Source organism: Sabethes cyaneus, chromosome 1, assembly GCF_943734655.1.
Source record: "Sabethes cyaneus chromosome 1, idSabCyanKW18_F2, whole genome shotgun sequence".
In the NCBI taxonomy this organism is placed as follows: domain Eukaryota; kingdom Metazoa; phylum Arthropoda; class Insecta; order Diptera; family Culicidae; genus Sabethes; species Sabethes cyaneus.
The window spans coordinates 132,314,970-132,338,693 of NC_071353.1; the positions used below are offsets into that span (position 1 = coordinate 132,314,970).

General features: G+C 45.6%; 1 protein-coding gene across 1 annotated transcript; it reads left to right on the forward strand.

The window, feature by feature from the left end:
• The first annotated feature begins 17,417 nt into the window (after positions 1-17,417).
• Positions 17,418-23,381, forward strand: LOC128746246 (uncharacterized). The gene has a single exon (XM_053843296.1). The coding sequence runs from the start codon at positions 17,418-17,420 to the stop codon at positions 23,379-23,381; it is 5,964 nt and encodes a 1,987-aa protein (XP_053699271.1).
• The last annotated feature ends 343 nt before the right edge of the window (positions 23,382-23,724 follow it).

Sequence of the window (23,724 nt, forward strand, 5' to 3'; positions counted from 1 at the left end):
GGACTGGATTTAAAATTGAACCTGACATTGCACGTAGACTTGAATATAAACATGGAGACGAAATTAATTTCCAGTTTCGTTTTTCACTTTTTGTTCTGTTTTTTCTTTTTCGTATTTTTTTGCTTACATTTTTCTTTTGTTCCTTCCATTTTCCTGTTTTTTCTTGTTTTTCTCTTCTTATTATCAGTCCTGTTTTCCTCTCGTTTTACACTCATTTTTTGTAATTTTCTTTCCCGTTCTCCTGTTTTCTTTTTCTATATTCCCTTTTTCATTTCCAGTTGTCGCCTCTTTCCAAATCTTTACATCTAATTTCGTTCTCGCTTTTCGTCTTTGTCTGTTCCGTGTATCTCCTTTTAAATGTCAAATTGTTTAGTCTTTTTCTCTTCCGTTTTACCTTTTTTCTTTGTTCGGTTCTTGCTATTTTCCCTTTTTCTGTAACATTTTCCCATTTCCATTTTGTTCCATCTGCTTATACACCACGTATGACCTCTATTTCCCGTTTGCCTCGTTTCTTCTATCAGTTTTCTTGTTCCGCAATCGCTATTTCTCGTTTCCCTTTAGGACTCTTTTGTTTTCTACCTCTTTTCTCGCCGCTGTTTTCCACTCCATGCTTATCTACTGCAGTATCCACTTCCTCCATACTTTTCCTCTTCATTCCCTGTCTCTTGCTTCTTCTGTTTTAGCTCATTTTCAGGCCCGTTTTTCTTTTTTTCGTGTAAAGGTTTTGTCATTTTCTATCTTGTTTCAATTTTTTTCTTTGTTTCGGCCCTGGTTTGCGACTTTTTCTCGCTTTTCAACTCCTTTTCTTTTCCATCTCTCATTATCATTGGTTGCGTTCTTTCTCTTTTTAAGTCCTGCTCTTCTTCCTTTTTTGTCACGTTCAGTTTTTATTTTCCTTTTAGTCCCTTTTATCTTTCGTTTTCATTTTTTCTGCATTCTCTTTCTTTCAGTTCTCGTTTTTCCACGATCCTGCTCCTGCATTTACTCCTTTTTTACCTCTTTGAATCTTGTTTTTTTTTCATCTTTTTCTATTAAGTATGTCCACCATTTCACTCTCGTTTCCTTCATTTTCTTTATCATTTTTCCTTCTTTTCTCTTCCGTTTCACTTGTTTCTTTAGTCCATTTTTCTTTCTTTTCTTTTTATGTCCCGTTTTCCTGTTTTTTGTTCTATCTTTATATATTTACATCTTGTTTAACCTTTTTAACACTTTCCTACCATGTTAGTTCTCTTGATTTGTTCCTTTTACTTTCCTTCTGTTCAGTTAATTTTCTTTTTTTATGCATTTTCCTTCTTTTTGATCATTTTTCTACTTTTTACCTCCAATTCATTCTTCCTTTGCTGTAAAATGTTCCTATTTCTGGACTCCGTTTCTATCTTTTTGTCTTCGATTTTCTTCTTTTCCACTTCTATTTTACAAAACAAACATCCATCCATCCATCCATCCATCCATCCATCCATCCATCCATCCATCCATCCATCCATCCATCCATCCATCCATCCATCCATCCATCCATCCATCCATCCATCCATCCATCCATCCATCCATCCATCCATCCATCCATCCATCCATCCATCCATCCATCCATCCATCCATCCATCCATCCATCCATCCATCCATCCATCCATCCATCCATCCATCCATCCATCCATCCATCCATCCATCCATCCATCCATCCATCCATCCATCCATCCATCCATCCATCCATCCATCCATCCATCCATCCATCCATCCATCCATCCATCCATCCATCCATCCATCCATCCATCCATCCATCCATCCATCCATCCATCCATCCATCCATCCATCCATCCATCCATCCATCCATCCATCCATCCATCCATCCATCCATCCATCCATCCATCCATCCATCCATCCATCCATCCATCCATCCATCCATCCATCCATCCATCCATCCATCCATCCATCCATCCATCCATCCATCCATCCATCCATCCATCCATCCATCCATCCATCCATCCATCCATCCATCCATCCATCCATCCATCCATCCATCCATCCATCCATCCATCCATCCATCCATCCATCCATCCATCCATCCATCCATCCATCCATCCATCCATCCATCCATCCATCCATCCATCCATCCATCCATCCATCCATCCATCCATCCATCCATCCATCCATCCATCCATCCATCCATCCATCCATCCATCCATCCATCCATCCATCCATCCATCCATCCATCCATCCATCCATCCATCCATCCATCCATCCATCCATCCATCCATCCATCCATCCATCCATCCATCCATCCATCCATCCATCCATCCATCCATCCATCCATCCATCCATCCATCCATCCATCCATCCATCCATCCATCCATCCATCCATCCATCCATCCATCCATCCATCCATCCATCCATCCATCCATCCATCCATCCATCCATCCATCCATCCATCCATCCATCCATCCATCCATCCATCCATCCATCCATCCATCCATCCATCCATCCATCCATCCATCCATCCATCCATCCATCCATCCATCCATCCATCCATCCATCCATCCATCCATCCATCCATCCATCCATCCATCCATCCATCCATCCATCCATCCATCCATCCATCCATCCATCCATCCATCCATCCATCCATCCATCCATCCATCCATCCATCCATCCATCCATCCATCCATCCATCCATCCATCCATCCATCCATCCATCCATCCATCCATCCATCCATCCATCCATCCATCCATCCATCCATCCATCCATCCATCCATCCATCCATCCATCCATCCATCCATCCATCCATCCATCCATCCATCCATCCATCCATCCATCCATCCATCCATCCATCCATCCATCCATCCATCCATCCATCCATCCATCCATCCATCCATCCATCCATCCATCCATCCATCCATCCATCCATCCATCCATCCATCCATCCATCCATCCATCCATCCATCCATCCATCCATCCATCCATCCATCCATCCATCCATCCATCCATCCATCCATCCATCCATCCATCCATCCATCCATCCATCCATCCATCCATCCATCCATCCATCCATCCATCCATCCATCCATCCATCCATCCATCCATCCATCCATCCATCCATCCATCCATCCATCCATCCATCCATCCATCCATCCATCCATCCATCCATCCATCCATCCATCCATCCATCCATCCATCCATCCATCCATCCATCCATCCATCCATCCATCCATCCATCCATCCATCCATCCATCCATCCATCCATCCATCCATCCATCCATCCATCCATCCATCCATCCATCCATCCATCCATCCATCCATCCATCCATCCATCCATCCATCCATCCATCCATCCATCCATCCATCCATCCATCCATCCATCCATCCATCCATCCATCCATCCATCCATCCATCCATCCATCCATCCATCCATCCATCCATCCATCCATCCATCCATCCATCCATCCATCCATCCATCCATCCATCCATCCATCCATCCATCCATCCATCCATCCATCCATCCATCCATCCATCCATCCATCCATCCATCCATCCATCCATCCATCCATCCATCCATCCATCCATCCATCCATCCATCCATCCATCCATCCATCCATCCATCCATCCATCCATCCATCCATCCATCCATCCATCCATCCATCCATCCATCCATCCATCCATCCATCCATCCATCCATCCATCCATCCATCCATCCATCCATCCATCCATCCATCCATCCATCCATCCATCCATCCATCCATCCATCCATCCATCCATCCATCCATCCATCCATCCATCCATCCATCCATCCATCCATCCATCCATCCATCCATCCATCCATCCATCCATCCATCCATCCATCCATCCATCCATCCATCCATCCATCCATCCATCCATCCATCCATCCATCCATCCATCCATCCATCCATCCATCCATCCATCCATCCATCCATCCATCCATCCATCCATCCATCCATCCATCCATCCATCCATCCATCCATCCATCCATCCATCCATCCATCCATCCATCCATCCATCCATCCATCCATCCATCCATCCATCCATCCATCCATCCATCCATCCATCCATCCATCCATCCATCCATCCATCCATCCATCCATCCATCCATCCATCCATCCATCCATCCATCCATCCATCCATCCATCCATCCATCCATCCATCCATCCATCCATCCATCCATCCATCCATCCATCCATCCATCCATCCATCCATCCATCCATCCATCCATCCATCCATCCATCCATCCATCCATCCATCCATCCATCCATCCATCCATCCATCCATCCATCCATCCATCCATCCATCCATCCATCCATCCATCCATCCATCCATCCATCCATCCATCCATCCATCCATCCATCCATCCATCCATCCATCCATCCATCCATCCATCCATCCATCCATCCATCCATCCATCCATCCATCCATCCATCCATCCATCCATCCATCCATCCATCCATCCATCCATCCATCCATCCATCCATCCATCCATCCATCCATCCATCCATCCATCCATCCATCCATCCATCCATCCATCCATCCATCCATCCATCCATCCATCCATCCATCCATCCATCCATCCATCCATCCATCCATCCATCCATCCATCCATCCATCCATCCATCCATCCATCCATCCATCCATCCATCCATCCATCCATCCATCCATCCATCCATCCATCCATCCATCCATCCATCCATCCATCCATCCATCCATCCATCCATCCATCCATCCATCCATCCATCCATCCATCCATCCATCCATCCATCCATCCATCCATCCATCCATCCATCCATCCATCCATCCATCCATCCATCCATCCATCCATCCATCCATCCATCCATCCATCCATCCATCCATCCATCCATCCATCCATCCATCCATCCATCCATCCATCCATCCATCCATCCATCCATCCATCCATCCATCCATCCATCCATCCATCCATCCATCCATCCATCCATCCATCCATCCATCCATCCATCCATCCATCCATCCATCCATCCATCCATCCATCCATCCATCCATCCATCCATCCATCCATCCATCCATCCATCCATCCATCCATCCATCCATCCATCCATCCATCCATCCATCCATCCATCCATCCATCCATCCATCCATCCATCCATCCATCCATCCATCCATCCATCCATCCATCCATCCATCCATCCATCCATCCATCCATCCATCCATCCATCCATCCATCCATCCATCCATCCATCCATCCATCCATCCATCCATCCATCCATCCATCCATCCATCCATCCATCCATCCATCCATCCATCCATCCATCCATCCATCCATCCATCCATCCATCCATCCATCCATCCATCCATCCATCCATCCATCCATCCATCCATCCATCCATCCATCCATCCATCCATCCATCCATCCATCCATCCATCCATCCATCCATCCATCCATCCATCCATCCATCCATCCATCCATCCATCCATCCATCCATCCATCCATCCATCCATCCATCCATCCATCCATCCATCCATCCATCCATCCATCCATCCATCCATCCATCCATCCATCCATCCATCCATCCATCCATCCATCCATCCATCCATCCATCCATCCATCCATCCATCCATCCATCCATCCATCCATCCATCCATCCATCCATCCATCCATCCATCCATCCATCCATCCATCCATCCATCCATCCATCCATCCATCCATCCATCCATCCATCCATCCATCCATCCATCCATCCATCCATCCATCCATCCATCCATCCATCCATCCATCCATCCATCCATCCATCCATCCATCCATCCATCCATCCATCCATCCATCCATCCATCCATCCATCCATCCATCCATCCATCCATCCATCCATCCATCCATCCATCCATCCATCCATCCATCCATCCATCCATCCATCCATCCATCCATCCATCCATCCATCCATCCATCCATCCATCCATCCATCCATCCATCCATCCATCCATCCATCCATCCATCCATCCATCCATCCATCCATCCATCCATCCATCCATCCATCCATCCATCCATCCATCCATCCATCCATCCATCCATCCATCCATCCATCCATCCATCCATCCATCCATCCATCCATCCATCCATCCATCCATCCATCCATCCATCCATCCATCCATCCATCCATCCATCCATCCATCCATCCATCCATCCATCCATCCATCCATCCATCCATCCATCCATCCATCCATCCATCCATCCATCCATCCATCCATCCATCCATCCATCCATCCATCCATCCATCCATCCATCCATCCATCCATCCATCCATCCATCCATCCATCCATCCATCCATCCATCCATCCATCCATCCATCCATCCATCCATCCATCCATCCATCCATCCATCCATCCATCCATCCATCCATCCATCCATCCATCCATCCATCCATCCATCCATCCATCCATCCATCCATCCATCCATCCATCCATCCATCCATCCATCCATCCATCCATCCATCCATCCATCCATCCATCCATCCATCCATCCATCCATCCATCCATCCATCCATCCATCCATCCATCCATCCATCCATCCATCCATCCATCCATCCATCCATCCATCCATCCATCCATCCATCCATCCATCCATCCATCCATCCATCCATCCATCCATCCATCCATCCATCCATCCATCCATCCATCCATCCATCCATCCATCCATCCATCCATCCATCCATCCATCCATCCATCCATCCATCCATCCATCCATCCATCCATCCATCCATCCATCCATCCATCCATCCATCCATCCATCCATCCATCCATCCATCCATCCATCCATCCATCCATCCATCCATCCATCCATCCATCCATCCATCCATCCATCCATCCATCCATCCATCCATCCATCCATCCATCCATCCATCCATCCATCCATCCATCCATCCATCCATCCATCCATCCATCCATCCATCCATCCATCCATCCATCCATCCATCCATCCATCCATCCATCCATCCATCCATCCATCCATCCATCCATCCATCCATCCATCCATCCATCCATCCATCCATCCATCCATCCATCCATCCATCCATCCATCCATCCATCCATCCATCCATCCATCCATCCATCCATCCATCCATCCATCCATCCATCCATCCATCCATCCATCCATCCATCCATCCATCCATCCATCCATCCATCCATCCATCCATCCATCCATCCATCCATCCATCCATCCATCCATCCATCCATCCATCCATCCATCCATCCATCCATCCATCCATCCATCCATCCATCCATCCATCCATCCATCCATCCATCCATCCATCCATCCATCCATCCATCCATCCATCCATCCATCCATCCATCCATCCATCCATCCATCCATCCATCCATCCATCCATCCATCCATCCATCCATCCATCCATCCATCCATCCATCCATCCATCCATCCATCCATCCATCCATCCATCCATCCATCCATCCATCCATGCGTAGGTTTAGCCAAAGTTTTATTCTCCGTCAAAATCTGAGCGCGTCGCCATCGGCGTGGAAAAATGATCTCGACGGCGCGCCGGCTTTAAATCATCGACGTCGTCGGCAGTTTAACGTGACAGCGCACAGATCTAATGACAACAGGTCTGCACAGGTTTTCAACTGTTTCTTGTTGGTTGAAGACGAATTAAAACAGACTGTTGCATCCATCAACTGACTGATTAACGGCTGCAACTGGTGCATGTTTTCAAGCGAACCAAGAAATAAACAACCTGTAGTTCGGAGTACATTAGAAACTTGAAACCCGAAGGTTTTTCGTATGACGTCACATAGGAGCCAGTTTCGTTGCAAAGCTTGAGCGATTCTCATCTGATCTGCTTGAACAAAATTTTATTTTTTTTTTCGAGTTATTTGTGGATATAAATCACCGACGATGGTCATTAATCCACCCACTTTGGATCAAAATCATACGAATAATTTTTGTTCAGTTATGTGACTTATATTGGCATTACTGTAACGATAAATACGAGTAAGTAAATTTAACAAATTAGTCCAAAAGTTACACTCGTTGTGAACTTTCCACATGCCCGCACGCACCTGTTTCTATAAAAAAAAACTAAAGCGTTCGCTGGTCAGTGCAAAACTGCGCTAATTAAAATTGATTTCACTCGTATTATATTTAGTAGTAGCGGGTAGTATGGATTATAAGCGCTAGCCAGCGCGCAGCCATAAATTGTAGCTTCACAGTTCATTGGACGGCGCCGGTGGCGGCGAGTCCTAGTTTGATGCTCTGCACGACAAAAGCATCAGCAGACAGAGCCTGACCAGTCAGTAGTGTAGTGTTTACTGAAAGGAAAATTTGAGCGCACAAAAAGTTGAATAAATATTAGGCTTCAGCAGCAAGCAACACCTGCCTCACAGACCGACCACCGCGCCGACCACCGCGCCGTGCCGCGCCACGCCGTCTGATCCATTCGACGGTGATTCTTCTGCCTATATAGACGAGGACGTACATGGTCCTGGCTTCCGGAGCAATGCTGACACAGAGCGAAAGAGAGAGAGAGAGTGAAAACAATGGTCTATGGCGGAAAATTACTCACTCACGCGGAACGGAATTGCGGAAGCTGCTGAAATAGCCATAAATTATTGCTTTTGATCAGCGGGTTATGCATTTTTAATTTTAGTACAAAGAGAGTGTCAATCGATAACGAGTTTCCCAGCAGCGTGACGTTCAAATCAGTACCAACAACTGGCCGGAATGCGATCCAGGTCATGCGAAACGGTTGTCACACTGTCAATATGTATTTTCAATATTGATTGAGGAAAAAATATTATGTCATACATACGGTTTTAATACAGGCTTTATGTGCGATGACTCGAAACGCTGTTTTTATTCAAATATTCACCGTTCATAAAATTTGTGGCAAAGAGGTTATTCAACTAATGCATATTATCATAATATATACGATACCTTAAATTAATTAAATTTTTCAGTCAATTTAATTACCTTACCCCGTGGCTTACACTAAAGCGACGATTGTCTCATGCAAGCAGAGTACAATCAAAACGTTTCACTGCTTTTACTAGTTTGAAACTTAATTTCGTTAATGGAGACACACGTACGGAATATATAAATTTAATTACCTGCAAAACTACAAATAAAAATAACACACATTCCTTCATTCACAAATTGCTCGTCCGATTTTCCACTCCATTCGAGTGTCGTACAGCACCAAACTACATAGTGCCGTGCGCAATCATTGTTCCAGGGAAAAAGGGGAAACCAAGAGGAAACGCCCGGCAAGAAAAGGTAAACAACAGTGGCACCACCGGCACGGCGGCACCGGGAAGCACCATACGATACTACAACCGAAGTAGGAAGACATAGAAATTAAAATGAATTAAATTTACCTGAACCTGGGCTCAAATTGAATTTGTTACTCCGTCGTCGTCGTCGCCCGTTGCCTTCGTGGCAGCATCCCGAATTCGTCGGGACCTCTTGAACTGGCGCATACGTACCGTACCGTACGGCACTACCGAATGACTGTGTAGTAACGCAAACCTGGCCGCCCGGCCTGGCATAAGTACGGATTTGGCTGCTTTATAGCCCGGGTGCTTTTCCCACCTTTCGAATCGGCACACGATTGCTTATCTCTGGCCCCCCTCCTCGGAGTTGATCGCACACTGGATGGAAAACGGACGCTCCATTAAAATTAGAATGAAAATTTTCTAAATTTGATGTTGTGCTAATGTTCAAATGCATTAGCGCTAGTCTAGTAGAATTATGAAATCGTATAAAAAGTTAATTTTTCAACGAAAGGTATCCTTTCAGTTTTATTATTATCTTATGTTGAAAACAACTTTATTTATTTCTTAATACAATCACAGACTAACAGACGTAACACTTCGAACAAATTTTCTAACAAAACATCGTTTCATTGACACCTTTAAAACATGAACAAACACTAGCATCACCTGGTGCAGTCTTTGCGCTACGCAGAGTAGGTTGCTATAAATTTAGCAATGCTATAAATTTACTTGTATAATATCTGACATCAGCGCCAGCGCAGGCGACCGGCGTTCTCGCGCAGCGACTGTTGTTTGAGTCTTGGCTTAAGCGAAAATTTGAAATGATCGTTTTTATTGACGATGGAATGAGGCTTCAGTGTTACGTCTGTTAGTCTGTGGTACAATGTTTGTTGAACGAAGTATATAGTTCAATACGACCCTAGATTTTTTTAAACGGTTCGGAACGATCGTCTATAAGTAAATGAGTAGATGCGATCATTGTTAAACAAACTGTATGGTTCGGTATGACCATAGATGAATTAAATGGTTTGGTACGATCTTTGTTGAATTAAGTCTATGGTTCGGTACGACCATAGACTATTTAAACGGTTCAGTATGACCATTTATATGTAAAATGATTCGGTGCGATCATTATTAAATGAGCTCTATAGTTAAGTACGACCATAGCTGAATGAAATGATTCGGTATGATCTTTGTTGAATGAATTATATGGTTCGGTATGGCCATTAGGTTATTTGAACTGTTCGTTACGATCATTTACAAGCAAAACGATGTGGACTGTAGTATCTTCAGATCTTTCAGATCTGTTCGTTGGATTGCAGGACAATGTGCTTGGTAAGATTGTCAGTAGGACTAAAGCAATAAATTATGATGTATATAATGTAAAATTGAAGAAAGCTGCGAAGCCTTTCAAACATCGCATTTCTACAATTTCATTAAAACATTTAAATAGCCCAAATTTAAATTTTCCAACCCGGGCTGATAGTTTCGAATCTAGTGTCAAGTGCACCGCGTGGTCATACATAAAAGCCTACCGCTGCTGGCTGCTACCGGACGGCGAGCTTGCTTGCTTGCTTGCTGCCAGGTATCTTCCAATCCCGAATCCGAATTCGGTTACTTCCGCAAAAGGTAACTTCACAATGTTGCCGGGCGGTCGGTGGTGTGCTGGTGCTGCCGTCAAGAGGCAAAAGGGCACGAAGTGGTAAAACTTCCGCATTGCAGATGTGTACATTAGATATGGCGGAAGGCATTTAACTATTTTAAACTTTTTTCCACTCACACACACACACATGCACCGCACCCCTCCAGACGGAGAGCAGCAACTATCGCCGCGTGAGGAAAAACGAACCAAAAAACATTGGTCCGGGAGGAATAACCTCTTAAAATTTGAATTCGGAAGCCACTGCTGGGCGCTCCCGAAGGAACGCTTGACTCCTTTCGGGCTGTTCGGACTGAGGGAAAACTTTCGTCTGGAAATTTTATGACAATTTACACAAGTTTGCGGTTCCTCGGGACAGCCCCTTGGCTGGTGGTCGGCTCCGGGTAGGTTCCTTACACAAACCAGACATACAGGATACATCCTGAACCTACGTGTATGACTTCAGTCAAGTCAATCACATCACACACAGCTCTGGCAAATGTGGCTGAAGAAGCAGCAATTGAAGCAAATTTGTTTTATCATGTAATGGTCGTTTTGATATTTATATCTGGCCGACATGAAACGATCGACCGTACGGAACCTGCACCGCACCCGGAGCCCGAGAGATGCGGGCGGAGGAACGGAACACTTGTTGCACGCAAACCATCCGACGATGCCGCCGTCGCCGCTGCCGCTGCCACCGAGCACAGGGAAAACATTCGGATTCAACCGAGCAGTAAATTCAAAGGTACATTCATATATCGCTACCGGTTCCTACGCCTTTGCCAGTAGGGCGTGTGAGTGTGTGTGGAAAAAGAGGAGCTGCACTGAAATTGAATCGTTTTAGAATAAGCGCTTATCGTGCTCGGAAGACTTGTTGTTCGGAACGGTTTTGGGATTTCGGAAAATATCGTATAAAGATAAAGGGCAGCAGCAGCAAATGCAATCAGCATAAAAGCGGTGTTTTTTTCTCGTTTTGTTGTTGTTGGAAGGTAAGCAACTTCAGAAGGTTCACCAGGCTTTGGTAATTTGGTGGAAAATAATTTTTCTTCGGTCTGCTGTAAAAGATGTTAGACTAATGGTTTTGGGATTGTTGAATGGTTCCAGTTATCAAAAACATATGAGGATATTACGCTGAGAGTGCAACTTAGACATTGCCATTGGTACCGGCGAATAAATGGAGCGGCTTTTCCTAATCCGGCGGTTGACTAAAACTCACGGTAATTTAGTTCTTTTGAAAATCCCCAAAGGTGATTAAATTTGCTTTGAATTGAACTTTCTAAGCTGCTCTAGATTACGCTGTAAAAAGAAAATTATTTTCCAGCCTTTCGTAGCAAACACAAAAGTAAATTAATTGTTTCACTTTGAAATATTTTTATTAAGAAACGGACTAAAGCTATAGTACGGGTAGGTATTGCGGATCCACAGGCAATGAACTTTGAAATCTGCAGCTGTGTAATCATCGTAAACGCATAAAATACTGTTTACGTCCAAAATTTGAATTAACGTCCTCTTTTTTTTAACAACCTCACAGTACTGGATGTATACCTTCCTGAGTAACTCCTTTGCGATCAATAGTAAAAACTGAAATTGAAACTGAAATCTGAAATTGCAGAAATAAAATAAAACTGATTTTGAGAGACAAATAAACCAGAATGAGTAAAAAGTGCAAATGAAACTGATTTTCCCACAGTTTATCTAGGTACTACAATTTCAAAATTTGTTTAGATGGTTCACACTGGAAAATTAAAAATTAACTCAAAACAACATTTAGGTACATTTCAGGGAAACTTCAGCAGAAAACTTGGTTAATGAGTCTTACGGGAACAATCCGTTCCTATTATTGCACCTTAGCCCTAGCCCTAGCCCTAGCCCTAGCCCTAGCCCTAGCCCTAGCCCTAGCCCTAGCCCTAGCCCTAGCCCTAGCCCTAGCCCTAGCCCTAGCCCTAGCCCTAGCCCTAGCCCTAGCCCTAGCCCTAGCCCTAGCCCTAGCCCTAGCCCTAGCCCTAGCCCTAGCCCTAGCCCTAGCCCTAGCCCTAGCCCTAGCCCTAGCCCTAGCCCTAGCCCTAGCCCTAGCCCTAGCCCTAGCCCTAGCCCTAGCCCTAGCCCTAGCCCTAGCCCTAGCCCTAGCCCTAGCCCTAGCCCTAGCCCTAGCCCTAGCCCTAGCCCTAGCCCTAGCCCTAGCCCTAGCCCTAGCCCTAGCCCTAGCCCTAGCCCTAGCCCTAGCCCTAGCCCTAGCCCTAGCCCTAGCCCTAGCCCTAGCCCTAGCCCTAGCCCTAGCCCTAGCCCTAGCCCTAGCCCTAGCCCTAGCCCTAGCCCTAGCCCTAGCCCTAGCCCTAGCCCTAGCCCTAGCCCTAGCCCTAGCCCTAGCCCTAGCCCTAGCCCTAGCCCTAGCCCTAGCCCTAGCCCTAGCCCTAGCCCTAGCCCTAGCCCTAGCCCTAGCCCTAGCCCTAGCCCTAGCCCTAGCCCTAGCCCTAGCCCTAGCCCTAGCCCTAGCCCTAGCCCTAGCCCTAGCCCTAGCCCTAGCCCTAGCCCTAGCCCTAGCCCTAGCCCTAGCCCTAGCCCTAGCCCTAGCCCTAGCCCTAGCCCTAGCCCTAGCCCTAGCCCTAGCCCTAGCCCTAGCCCTAGCCCTAGCCCTAGCCCTAGCCCTAGCCCTAGCCCTAGCCCTAGCCCTAGCCCTAGCCCTAGCCCTAGCCCTAGCCCTAGCCCTAGCCCTAGCCCTAGCCCTAGCCCTAGCCCTAGCCCTAGCCCTAGCCCTAGCCCTAGCCCTAGCCCTAGCCCTAGCCCTAGCCCTAGCCCTAGCCCTAGCCCTAGCCCTAGCCCTAGCCCTAGCCCTAGCCCTAGCCCTAGCCCTAGCCCTAGCCCTAGCCCTAGCCCTAGCCCTAGCCCTAGCCCTAGCCCTAGCCCTAGCCCTAGCCCTAGCCCTAGCCCTAGCCCTAGCCCTAGCCCTAGCCCTAGCCCTAGCCCTAGCCCTAGCCCTAGCCCTAGCCCTAGCCCTAGCCCTAGCCCTAGCCCTAGCCCTAGCCCTAGCCCTAGCCCTAGCCCTAGCCCTAGCCCTAGCCCTAGCCCTAGCCCTAGCCCTAGCCCTAGCCCTAGCCCTAGCCCTAGCCCTAGCCCTAGCCCTAGCCCTAGCCCTAGCCCTAGCCCTAGCCCTAGCCCTAGCCCTAGCCCTAGCCCTAGCCCTAGCCCTAGCCCTAGCCCTAGCCCTAGCCCTAGCCCTAGCCCTAGCCCTAGCCCTAGCCCTAGCCCTAGCCCTAGCCCTAGCCCTAGCCCTAGCCCTAGCCCTAGCCCTAGCCCTAGCCCTAGCCCCAACTCAAAATCCAAGTCCCAATTCAAAATCCAAGTCCCAATTCAAGATGGAAGTCTCAACTTAAAATGTATGTTCCAACTCAAAATCGAAGCCCAAGTCATAATCCACGTCCAAACTCAAAATCCAAATCTCAACTTAACATTGAAGTCCCAACTAATAATCCTAGTCTCAACTTAAGATCTAAGTCCTAACTCAAAATCAAAGTTTCAACTCAAAATCCAAGTCCCAACTCAAAATCCAAGTCACAACTTAAAATCCAAGTCCCCACTCAAGATCGAAGTCCCAAGGGAAAATCCCAGAATAATTAGTTGCAATCCGTACTTCTGTTGTCAATTGCTAATATTTTCGAACTCTATGTACCACATCTAAAGTAAGTTAACTTTGTACAGCTTTACAATGCAGATAATTCATTTTCCCGAAGGAAAATCCTGAAAAACCGAATATTATTCGTGGGTGTTCGAAGTTTGAATCACACCTCAAAACGTGATTCAAACTTCGAACACTTTTTATTTATGTAATATTTTTGAAATAATGCGTGAAATATTGTATTTTAACTATGCTTTAGTACATATATATCTTGCACTTACCTAATAATCGCAAAGTGGGAAGGTAAATGTTCTAAAATTGGTATAATAATGCAAACGAAAAAACAGCTACTTTTGCACGAAACGCTAAGAGTATGCGAACGAAGATAAAATCTGAGTTCTTACTTTTTTCCAACGCCTGCTGATTTCTTACAAGGAGTCCTACAGTTCAATGTCATACCTCACCGGATAGAAGACATTCCAACGAACACGGTGGTGACCAATAAGCATAATATTTTATTATATTATCGATACTTACGAGCATTTTATTCTGAAGTGTTCGAAGTTTGAGACTGTTCGAAGTTTGAATCAGAACGGTACTTAACAACCCGTCGTTTTTATGGTAGACTTTCAAAAAAACATGAAGGTTATGGGGAACTACAATAAGTTGGATGGTTTGGTTATCCTTTCTTACAATAAATTTTGATATTTTTACTGTATTTCGTACCTTACTGTACTGTTAAAATAATTTTTATCTCCGTTTTATGGTTATTTTTTTCGTGTACAAACCTAAAAAATGCTGCTTCAATTCAAAAAAGCAATAAATTTGTAATGAAATATGGCCAATTCTATTCCTTAAAGTGAGAAACAAAAATACGAGAAAAAATTGAATTTGAGAACTTTTACAATAAATTTAACATTATTTTCAATGTCCACAATAAAAACTGTTGTAGAAGCATTGTTTCTACTACAAGGTTTATTGTAATTTTTTTTCGGGATGTTATTCACAACGAATAGCAAAATGACGTACTTGATTTAGGACGAGATGGCCACCCACAAAAAAAAAACAACCCTAACACGAAGATAAGGGTTCTGTAACAGTGGTATACAAAATACAGTAAAACATTAAAATCAGAAGAGATAACCATACCATCAAACTTATTGTAGTTCACCATAATTTTCATAGTTTTGAAAGATTCTACCATAAAAATGACGGGTTGTTAAGTATTTTAACAATAAAAAAATCTATTTCCTCCCGAACAAAAAATTTGATTTACATTAAATGTTATTGTACTTTTATGGTATTTTTTTACCGAAAAAGCAAAATATAATTAAAAAGGGCAGTAAGTTTGTGATAAAATAGGACCGATTCCATTCTATAAAATAGAAAACAAAAATATGAATGAAATTTGATTTTGTGTCGCTTTTACAATAAATTTACCATAAATTTCAATGTTCACAAAAACTGTTGTAGATGCATTGTTTCTACTACAAAATTCCAAGTAATTTTTTTCTATTTTGCCTCTGTTAAATTTTCCAATCTACAGAGGCATCTACAGGAATCCCCCGAAATATCACAGCTGTCCATAAACCAGTGAAGATGATTTTTGGTAGTTAGTAGGTTATACTACATACTACAATGTACCAAAAATCAACTTTATTGATTACTGGACAACTTAGAAATCGCCGTTTGCGTACACCACCACCTACCGTCTTATTTGGAGGACTGCTGTAATACCTTTTGTTTGTGAAATACTTATTACAATTTTACTGTTACTATGCAGATGGGATATTTCCCATTCATCTTATTAAAAACGTATTGGTTATTGGTGAAATATTTTCGACGGTCCCCTTAATAAAAGTCAACAATTTAAATGAACGTTAAAAGATAACCATGCGTCCTCATTATCGTTTGGATGGATGGAGGTGTATTGTTCAGTTCGGTTGTAAATTATTTCGTACATATCTTAAGCCTTGAAAAAAATTAAATTGAAGGGTGTCTTTGTCTCTGACATCCGTTTGAATCCATGGTTTTATTTTCTCCACTTATCAAGTTAAATTCGGTATAGTACATTGCAAAAGTTTACCTGGAACAACTCCATCTCTTCTAAAGTTATTAGTTTTGAGCTCAAGAACTATGTTACTAGTCCTTAATAACGTAATTGTTGGCAAGTTCATGCCAGCGCGCCTTACCCTATTAACCTAGCAAGCTAATTGCCGGCAGTTAGCAGCACGAAGGAACCATCACACTTACGGTTTCCAGCCCTGCCGTCGGTGAGTGGATAGTGAAGAGAGCTGTCTGACAGAAACATGACAGACGATATGTTTATACCTAATCTAGCTAAACCTAAATTGCAAGTCATCATATAGCTAACCTAAACCTTAATTGCAAGTCATCATATACCTTATTCAAGTCTTATCTATATTATCTAAAGCCTATCTAAATTGATACATATCTATTGGAATTCTACAAGTTTATAGTTCTAAAAATCATACTAAACTTAAGAGTGCTAGTTTATAATTCTAAAAGAAAGTGCATCTTTAGCGATTCGATCGTACTACAGCTAACTAACATAACGCTTGGCAAACCAAGTACGGATAAAGAGTACGGATCGAATACGAAGTAGTACAGTAAACCGTATCGTAGGAGCATACCGGAGGAATCAGTACTAAACGCGAAACTAAACGTAAGTCTGCTTACCGAAATTACCAAATGACTAGACCCATTCTTTGCTACTGTTATAAGTTTATGATATTATGTACACCTTTTAGGAAAATAATAATCCCCCTACCAGTAAATCCCAAGTCGCGGTCGTTTTATTTGGGGATTATTGTTTCGGAATACGTTCCAGTTGTTGGCAATCTCCAACATATTATTATTTTCGTTTATACACGAGCAATCCGGTCATGTCAGCTCCGATACATTCTAAAAAGTCGGAAAAATCGAGTGAAGTGGTTGGTGAAAATTGTGCAGATTGTGGTGCGCGATCGGTGGTCACGGAAGATCCGGATATGTCCCATCCTGGGCGAGCCTGCCAGGTGTGTCGAGAAGAAGACACTGATGAAATGGTACAGTGTGACAGTTGCTCTAAATGGCATCATTTCCAATGTGTTGGAGTCACGCAAGAGATCGAGAATTTCCCGTGGAGTTGCGCTAAATGCGAAAAAGCGAACGGCATTCAGGAAAATAGCTCGTCGACATGTGTGCTATTGCAACGAAGTGATGGTCATCCGAAGCAGTCGTCCCAGGCCAATATGCCCACCATACGGGAGCGGCCATCGAAACATCAACCAAAAGCTCCATCGGTAGCATCCTCAAGATCGTCACAAGCTCTCGCGAGGCTGGAGCTCGAAAAGCTGGAAGCTTTAAGAGATGTCGAACGACGTGAAGCGGAGAAGCAACGTGCAATCGCGGTAGAAGAGGCGGCGAGGGAAAAGGCTTTCGTAGAGAAAAAGTTCAAGCTGCTGGCACTAGCGGTGAGCGAGGGTGGTTCTATGAAAAGCGCTCCAGTGGACAGAACAGCAAATTGGGTTGCCACTACGAGTGGAATGCAGAAAGGTGCAATAGGTTTGGCACCCAATATAAAAGTCCACCATTCTGGGAACCGGATGGATGAGCAGCCGAGGAAAACAGCGCTCGAACGGACCAGAAAACAGGATTTTCCGGAGCCGATTCAAACTTCGAAGTCAGCTTGTCCCAACACAGTTTCACACCACTCGCGTCCGGATAATCAACTGTCGCATAACCCCGCAGATGCGAAAACTAATCGGTCTGATCTGAATCAACACCATTCGGTCACTCATCTCCCACGAAATTCACAGCAGGACCAATGCCCTTTACCTACGATCCAGGCTAGCCGCATGCAAGATCAAGAAGATTCAGACCTTTACCCGATCACCCGTAAGCAATTAGCCGCGCTGCAAGCTGTTTCGAAAGATCTCCCAGTATTCTCCGGTAGCCCGGAAGAATGGCCCCTATTTTTCTCCACTTTCAACAGTACGACAGCCATGTGTGGGTTCACCGATGAAGAAAATGTAGTGCGTCTACAACGCTGTCTTAGCGGCCGAGCATATGAGGCAGTGAAAAGCAGGTTGCTCCATCCATCTAATGTCGACGGAATTATGTCCACCCTCAGAATGCTGTTCGGACAACCGGAAGTGATAGTGAACTCGATGATAGCGAAGATTAATTCGCTTCCTACGCTGAAAGAGGATAAGCTAGAAAGCCTTATAGACTTCGCCGTCAGCATCGAAAACTTTTGCGCCATTGTGGATGCTTGTGGTGTCAAAGAATATTTCTATAATGTAACGTTTCTCCATCAACTTGTTAACAAGCTGCCTCCGTCACTAAAACTAAGCTGGGCACAACATAAGCGATCGCTTCCTACGGTTAATCTACCATCCTTCAGCAGTTGGTTGTATTCTTTGGCGGAAGCTGCCAGCTCCGTAACCTTCCCTAGCGTCGCATTCGAATCCAAACCCGTACGTAGTGACTCTTATACAACCAAACGCGGGACGTCGTTTGTTAACGCTCATTCTGAGGAGTCAGCTTCAGAGTATCCATCCACTTCACAGTCTGACATGACAGTTGCCGAAGGAACTTGCTTAGTATGCAAAGGAAATTGCAAGTCGCTGACTAAATGCAAGCGTTTCTTAGAGTTTGCTCGTGACTCGCGCTGGGCAACAGTTCGAGATTTAGGCCTGTGTCGCAGATGTCTACGCCGACATAGTGGAGGATGTCAAGCCAAGGCTTGCGGGAAGAACGGGTGCGAATTAAAGCACCATGAGTTGCTGCACAATGATCAGAAAAACACTCCTTCGAACACATACAGAAATTATACAGATAATACGCGGCCGACTAACCGTGTTGAACGCAATCTGCCTGGACCAAACTCGTCTGAGCACGGTTGCAACATCCATCAAGTTTCCTCCAGTGAAGTTTTATTCCGCTACTTACCGATAGTGCTGTATGGCAAGCACACTTCCATCCCGACTTTTGCTTTCCTTGATAACGGATCGGAGCTCACACTTCTTGATAAAGCGTTGGCGAGTGAGCTGCAGCTTGAAGGAGAAAGTATGCCTCTGTGTCTACATTGGACGGGAGGAGCGAAGCGTAGAGAAGAAAATTCTAAAACCGTCAAACTAGAGCTGGCCGCGAAACATAACCCTTTCAAAAAATACACCCTCAACGGGGTACGCACAGTGGATGAATTGCTATTGCCACCCCAAACGTTAAACGTCGAGGAGCTCAAGGTCCTGTATCCGCATCTCAAAAATCTGCCCATTGAGTCCTACCACGATATCCGCCCTAGGATCCTTATCGGAATGAAGGATCAGCACCTTAGTTTGGTTCGGAAGAGTCGTGAGGGAGCCTGGCATCAGCCAATAGCTGTCAAAACCCGTCTTGGATGGACAGTGTGCGGGGGAGGGAAACCTGATGATGATACTAACCTTGTACACTCTGTTTTCCATGTATGCGCTCGTGAACCGTCAACGGATGAAGATTTACATTCGATCGTGAAACAATACTTCGCCATAGAAAGCTTGGGCATTGCACAACCGAGGAAGAACCTGCTCTCTTCCGAAGAAGAACGAGCCCAGTCTCTTCTCGCAACCCGCACGGTATTCAAAAGAAACCGATACGAAACCGGACTATTGTGGCGCTATGATAACGTCCGCCTACCAGATAGTCGTCCAATGGCTGTCCGGCGACTGGAATATCTTAGAAAGCGAATGGACAAAGATCCGGAGCTAGCTAAAGCCGTCAACCAAAAGATGATTGATTTGATCGCGAAGGGCTATGTCAGAAAACTTACCGACGAGGAACTCAAGCAATCGTTTTCTAGGGTATGGTACCTGCCGATGTTCCCAGTAACAAATGTCAACAAGCCTGGGAAGATTCGGATGGTATGGGACGCTGCTGCCGCCTCCCACGGAATAACACTAAATTCAGTCCTCTTGAAAGGCCCAGACCAGCTTTGCGACCTGTTTACAATATTAATTCAGTTCCGTGTAGGTCGGATTGGCTTGACTGGTGACGTGCGGGAGATGTTTCTGCAGGTGCTGATGCGAGCCGAGGACCAGCAATGTCAACGTTTCCTTTGGTATGACGAAGATGGAACCATAGCTGCCTACGTTCTGCAGGTCATGTCTTTTGGAGCATGCTGTTCGCCTAGTAGCGCCCAGTTCGTGAAGAACTTGAACGCCGAACGATTCAGGAAAGAATATCCTGACGCTGTGGAGGTAATACAGAAGCGTCATTACGTCGATGATATGCTGGTGAGTGTGTCGACGGAACAGGAGGCGATCCAACTTGCGCAACAGGTAAAGCGAATACATGCTGCGGGTGGATTCGAGATTCGAAACTGGGTCAGCAATTCAACACATGTAGTAAGAGCGCTACAAGCGGAGCATACGGAAGAGAAGAGTCTCGATCTGTCGCCTGAATTAGCCACCGAAAAAGTGTTGGGAATGTGGTGGTGTACAAAAGAAGATACGTTCACCTACAAAGTTGGATGGTATCGCTACGGTCGAGCATTATTGGAAGGGCAACACAATCCAACCAAGAGGGAAATGCTACGGATTTTAATGTCCGTGTTCGATCCACTTGGATTAATCGCTCATTTCCTTATGTACCTTAAGGTACTACTTCAAGACGTTTGGCGCGCCGGAATTGATTGGGACGAACGAATAGACGGCGTTCTGTTTGAAAAGTGGCAAACATGGCTTAAAGTTCTACCACAAATTGAACGAATCAGTATACCACGGTGCTATGGCGGACAAACTACAGCTGAGACTAACATTGCGCAGCTGCATACATTTGTAGATGCAGGCGAAAATGGAATTGCTGCTGCATGCTATCTACGCTTCACTCAGGGAGAAATCGCACGATGTAGTTTAGTAGCCGCAAAGACGAAAGTTGCCCCATTGAAATTTGTTTCAACTCCAAGATTGGAACTCCAGGCAGCGCTAGTGGGAGCTAGGCTGTCTCGATCAGTATCTGAAGCCCTCACGTTTCGTATTTTTCGTCATGTGTACTGGTCTGATTCACAAGATGTGCTGTATTGGATCAATTCCGATCACCGGCGATACTCATCGTACGTTGCCTGTCGGGTTAGTGAGATCCTTGATACGACGGAGATGGATGAATGGAGATATGTTCCTAGCGATCTAAACGTAGCGGATGACGGCACGAAGTGGAAGCGACTTCCGGATTTGAGCCCTCAAGCACGATGGTTCAATGGACCCGACTTCCTTAGACGCTCGGAAGATCATTGGCCACGCTCGACGATAAAACGAAATGCTACCGATCTGGAACTTCGACCGAGTGTGTTAACTCATTTTGCTACACCAGCTCGAGTAATCTGCGTAGGTAACTTTTCAAATTGGACCCGATTACTAAGAGTTGTCGCCATGGTCTATCGTTTCTTCACTAACTGCAAGTCAAAACTCCAGAAAAAACCCCTCGCCCTCGGACATCTTTCCAGTACCGAATTGTCGCACGCCGAGTCCTACATTATCCGCCAAGCGCAGCACGAAGGGTATCCACATGAAGTAGCGCTTTTACAAAGGGCACAGCTGAGTACAGACCGACCGGTAACGCCGCTTCCCAAAACGAGCCCACTCTACCAAAAATCGCCATGGTTGGACAACCGCGGAATAATGAGGATGCGAGGACGTATATCCGCATGCCACTTTGCAACCGAAGATGCCAAACAGCCTATAATACTTCCTCGTGACCACCACGCTACCTCGTTAATCATAGCACACTACCACGATAAATACCACCACCAGAACCATGAGACCGTGATCAATGAGATCCGGCAGAAATATAGTATACCGAAACTTCGCATAGCCTTCGCAAAGGTACGGAGCAACTGCCAACGTTGCAAGAACAACCACGCAATGCCAACTGTACCCATTATGGCTGAACTACCGGCAGCACGCCTAGATGCCTTCTCTTGCCCATTCTCTCATGTTGGAGTCGATTTTTTTGGGCCATACGAAGTTGTCCTCGGTCGCCGAACTGAAAAACGATGGGGCATGCTTGCTACCTGCCTCACCATCCGGGCGATACACATTGAGATCGTCCACTCTCTTAACACCGATTCCTGCGTTATGGCTCTTCGAAACTTCATTTGCCGAAGAGGCAAACCACTGGTGTTCTATAGCGATCGAGGCACGAATTTTATCGGGGCGAATAAAGAGCTCCAAACAGCAGAACAGTCGTTTCGCCAAGAAGAGCTAATGAAGGAATTTGAAGACTCAGAAACCAGCTGGCAGTTCCTGCCACCGGCTTCCCCCCACATGGGTGGTAGCTGGGAACGATTGATCGGAAGTGTTAAGAAAAATTTGATGGCAATCTTACTAACGCGGAAGCCGACCGACGAAGTCCTGCGGAATCTGTTTGCCGAGGTTGAAAACACTATCAACGCCCGACCTTTGACTCATGTCCCTACTGATGATGACTCCGCACCCGCTCTGACACCCAACGATTTCCTGCTGGGGTCATCTAACGGAGTAAAACCATTGTGCACGATCGACGGCAGTGGCGTAGCCTTGCGTCAGGGCTGGCGACTGTCGCAAGCTCAAGCCAACTGCTTCTGGAAACGTTGGGTGAGCGACTACCTACCGGAAATAACACGCCGAACCAAGTGGTTCGTCGACACGAAGCCCATCGAGAACGGAGATATAGTGGTTATCGTCGACCCGAAACTACCCCGAAACTGTTGGCCTAAAGGAAGAATCCTCTGCACTCATCCTGGAAGAGACGGTCAACCCAGATCAGCGACGGTGAGAACAGCTTCCGGCATCTACGAGCGTCCGGTAGCAAAATTGGCCGTGCTAGACGTGAGGCGCGAAGCGAAGTAAGCTGGCCAGGCGGCCATCGTACTGTGGGGGAGTGTTGGCAAGTTCATGCCAGCGCGCCTTACCCTATTAACCTAGCAAGCTAATTGCCGGCAGTTAGCAGCACGAAGGAACCATCACACTTACGGTTTCCAGCCCTGCCGTCGGTGAGTGGATAGTGAAGAGAGCTGTCTGACAGAAACATGACAGACGATATGTTTATACCTAATCTAGCTAAACCTAAATTGCAAGTCATCATATAGCTAACCTAAACCTTAATTGCAAGTCATCATATACCTTATTCAAGTCTTATCTATATTATCTAAAGCCTATCTAAATTGATACATATCTATTGGAATTCTACAAG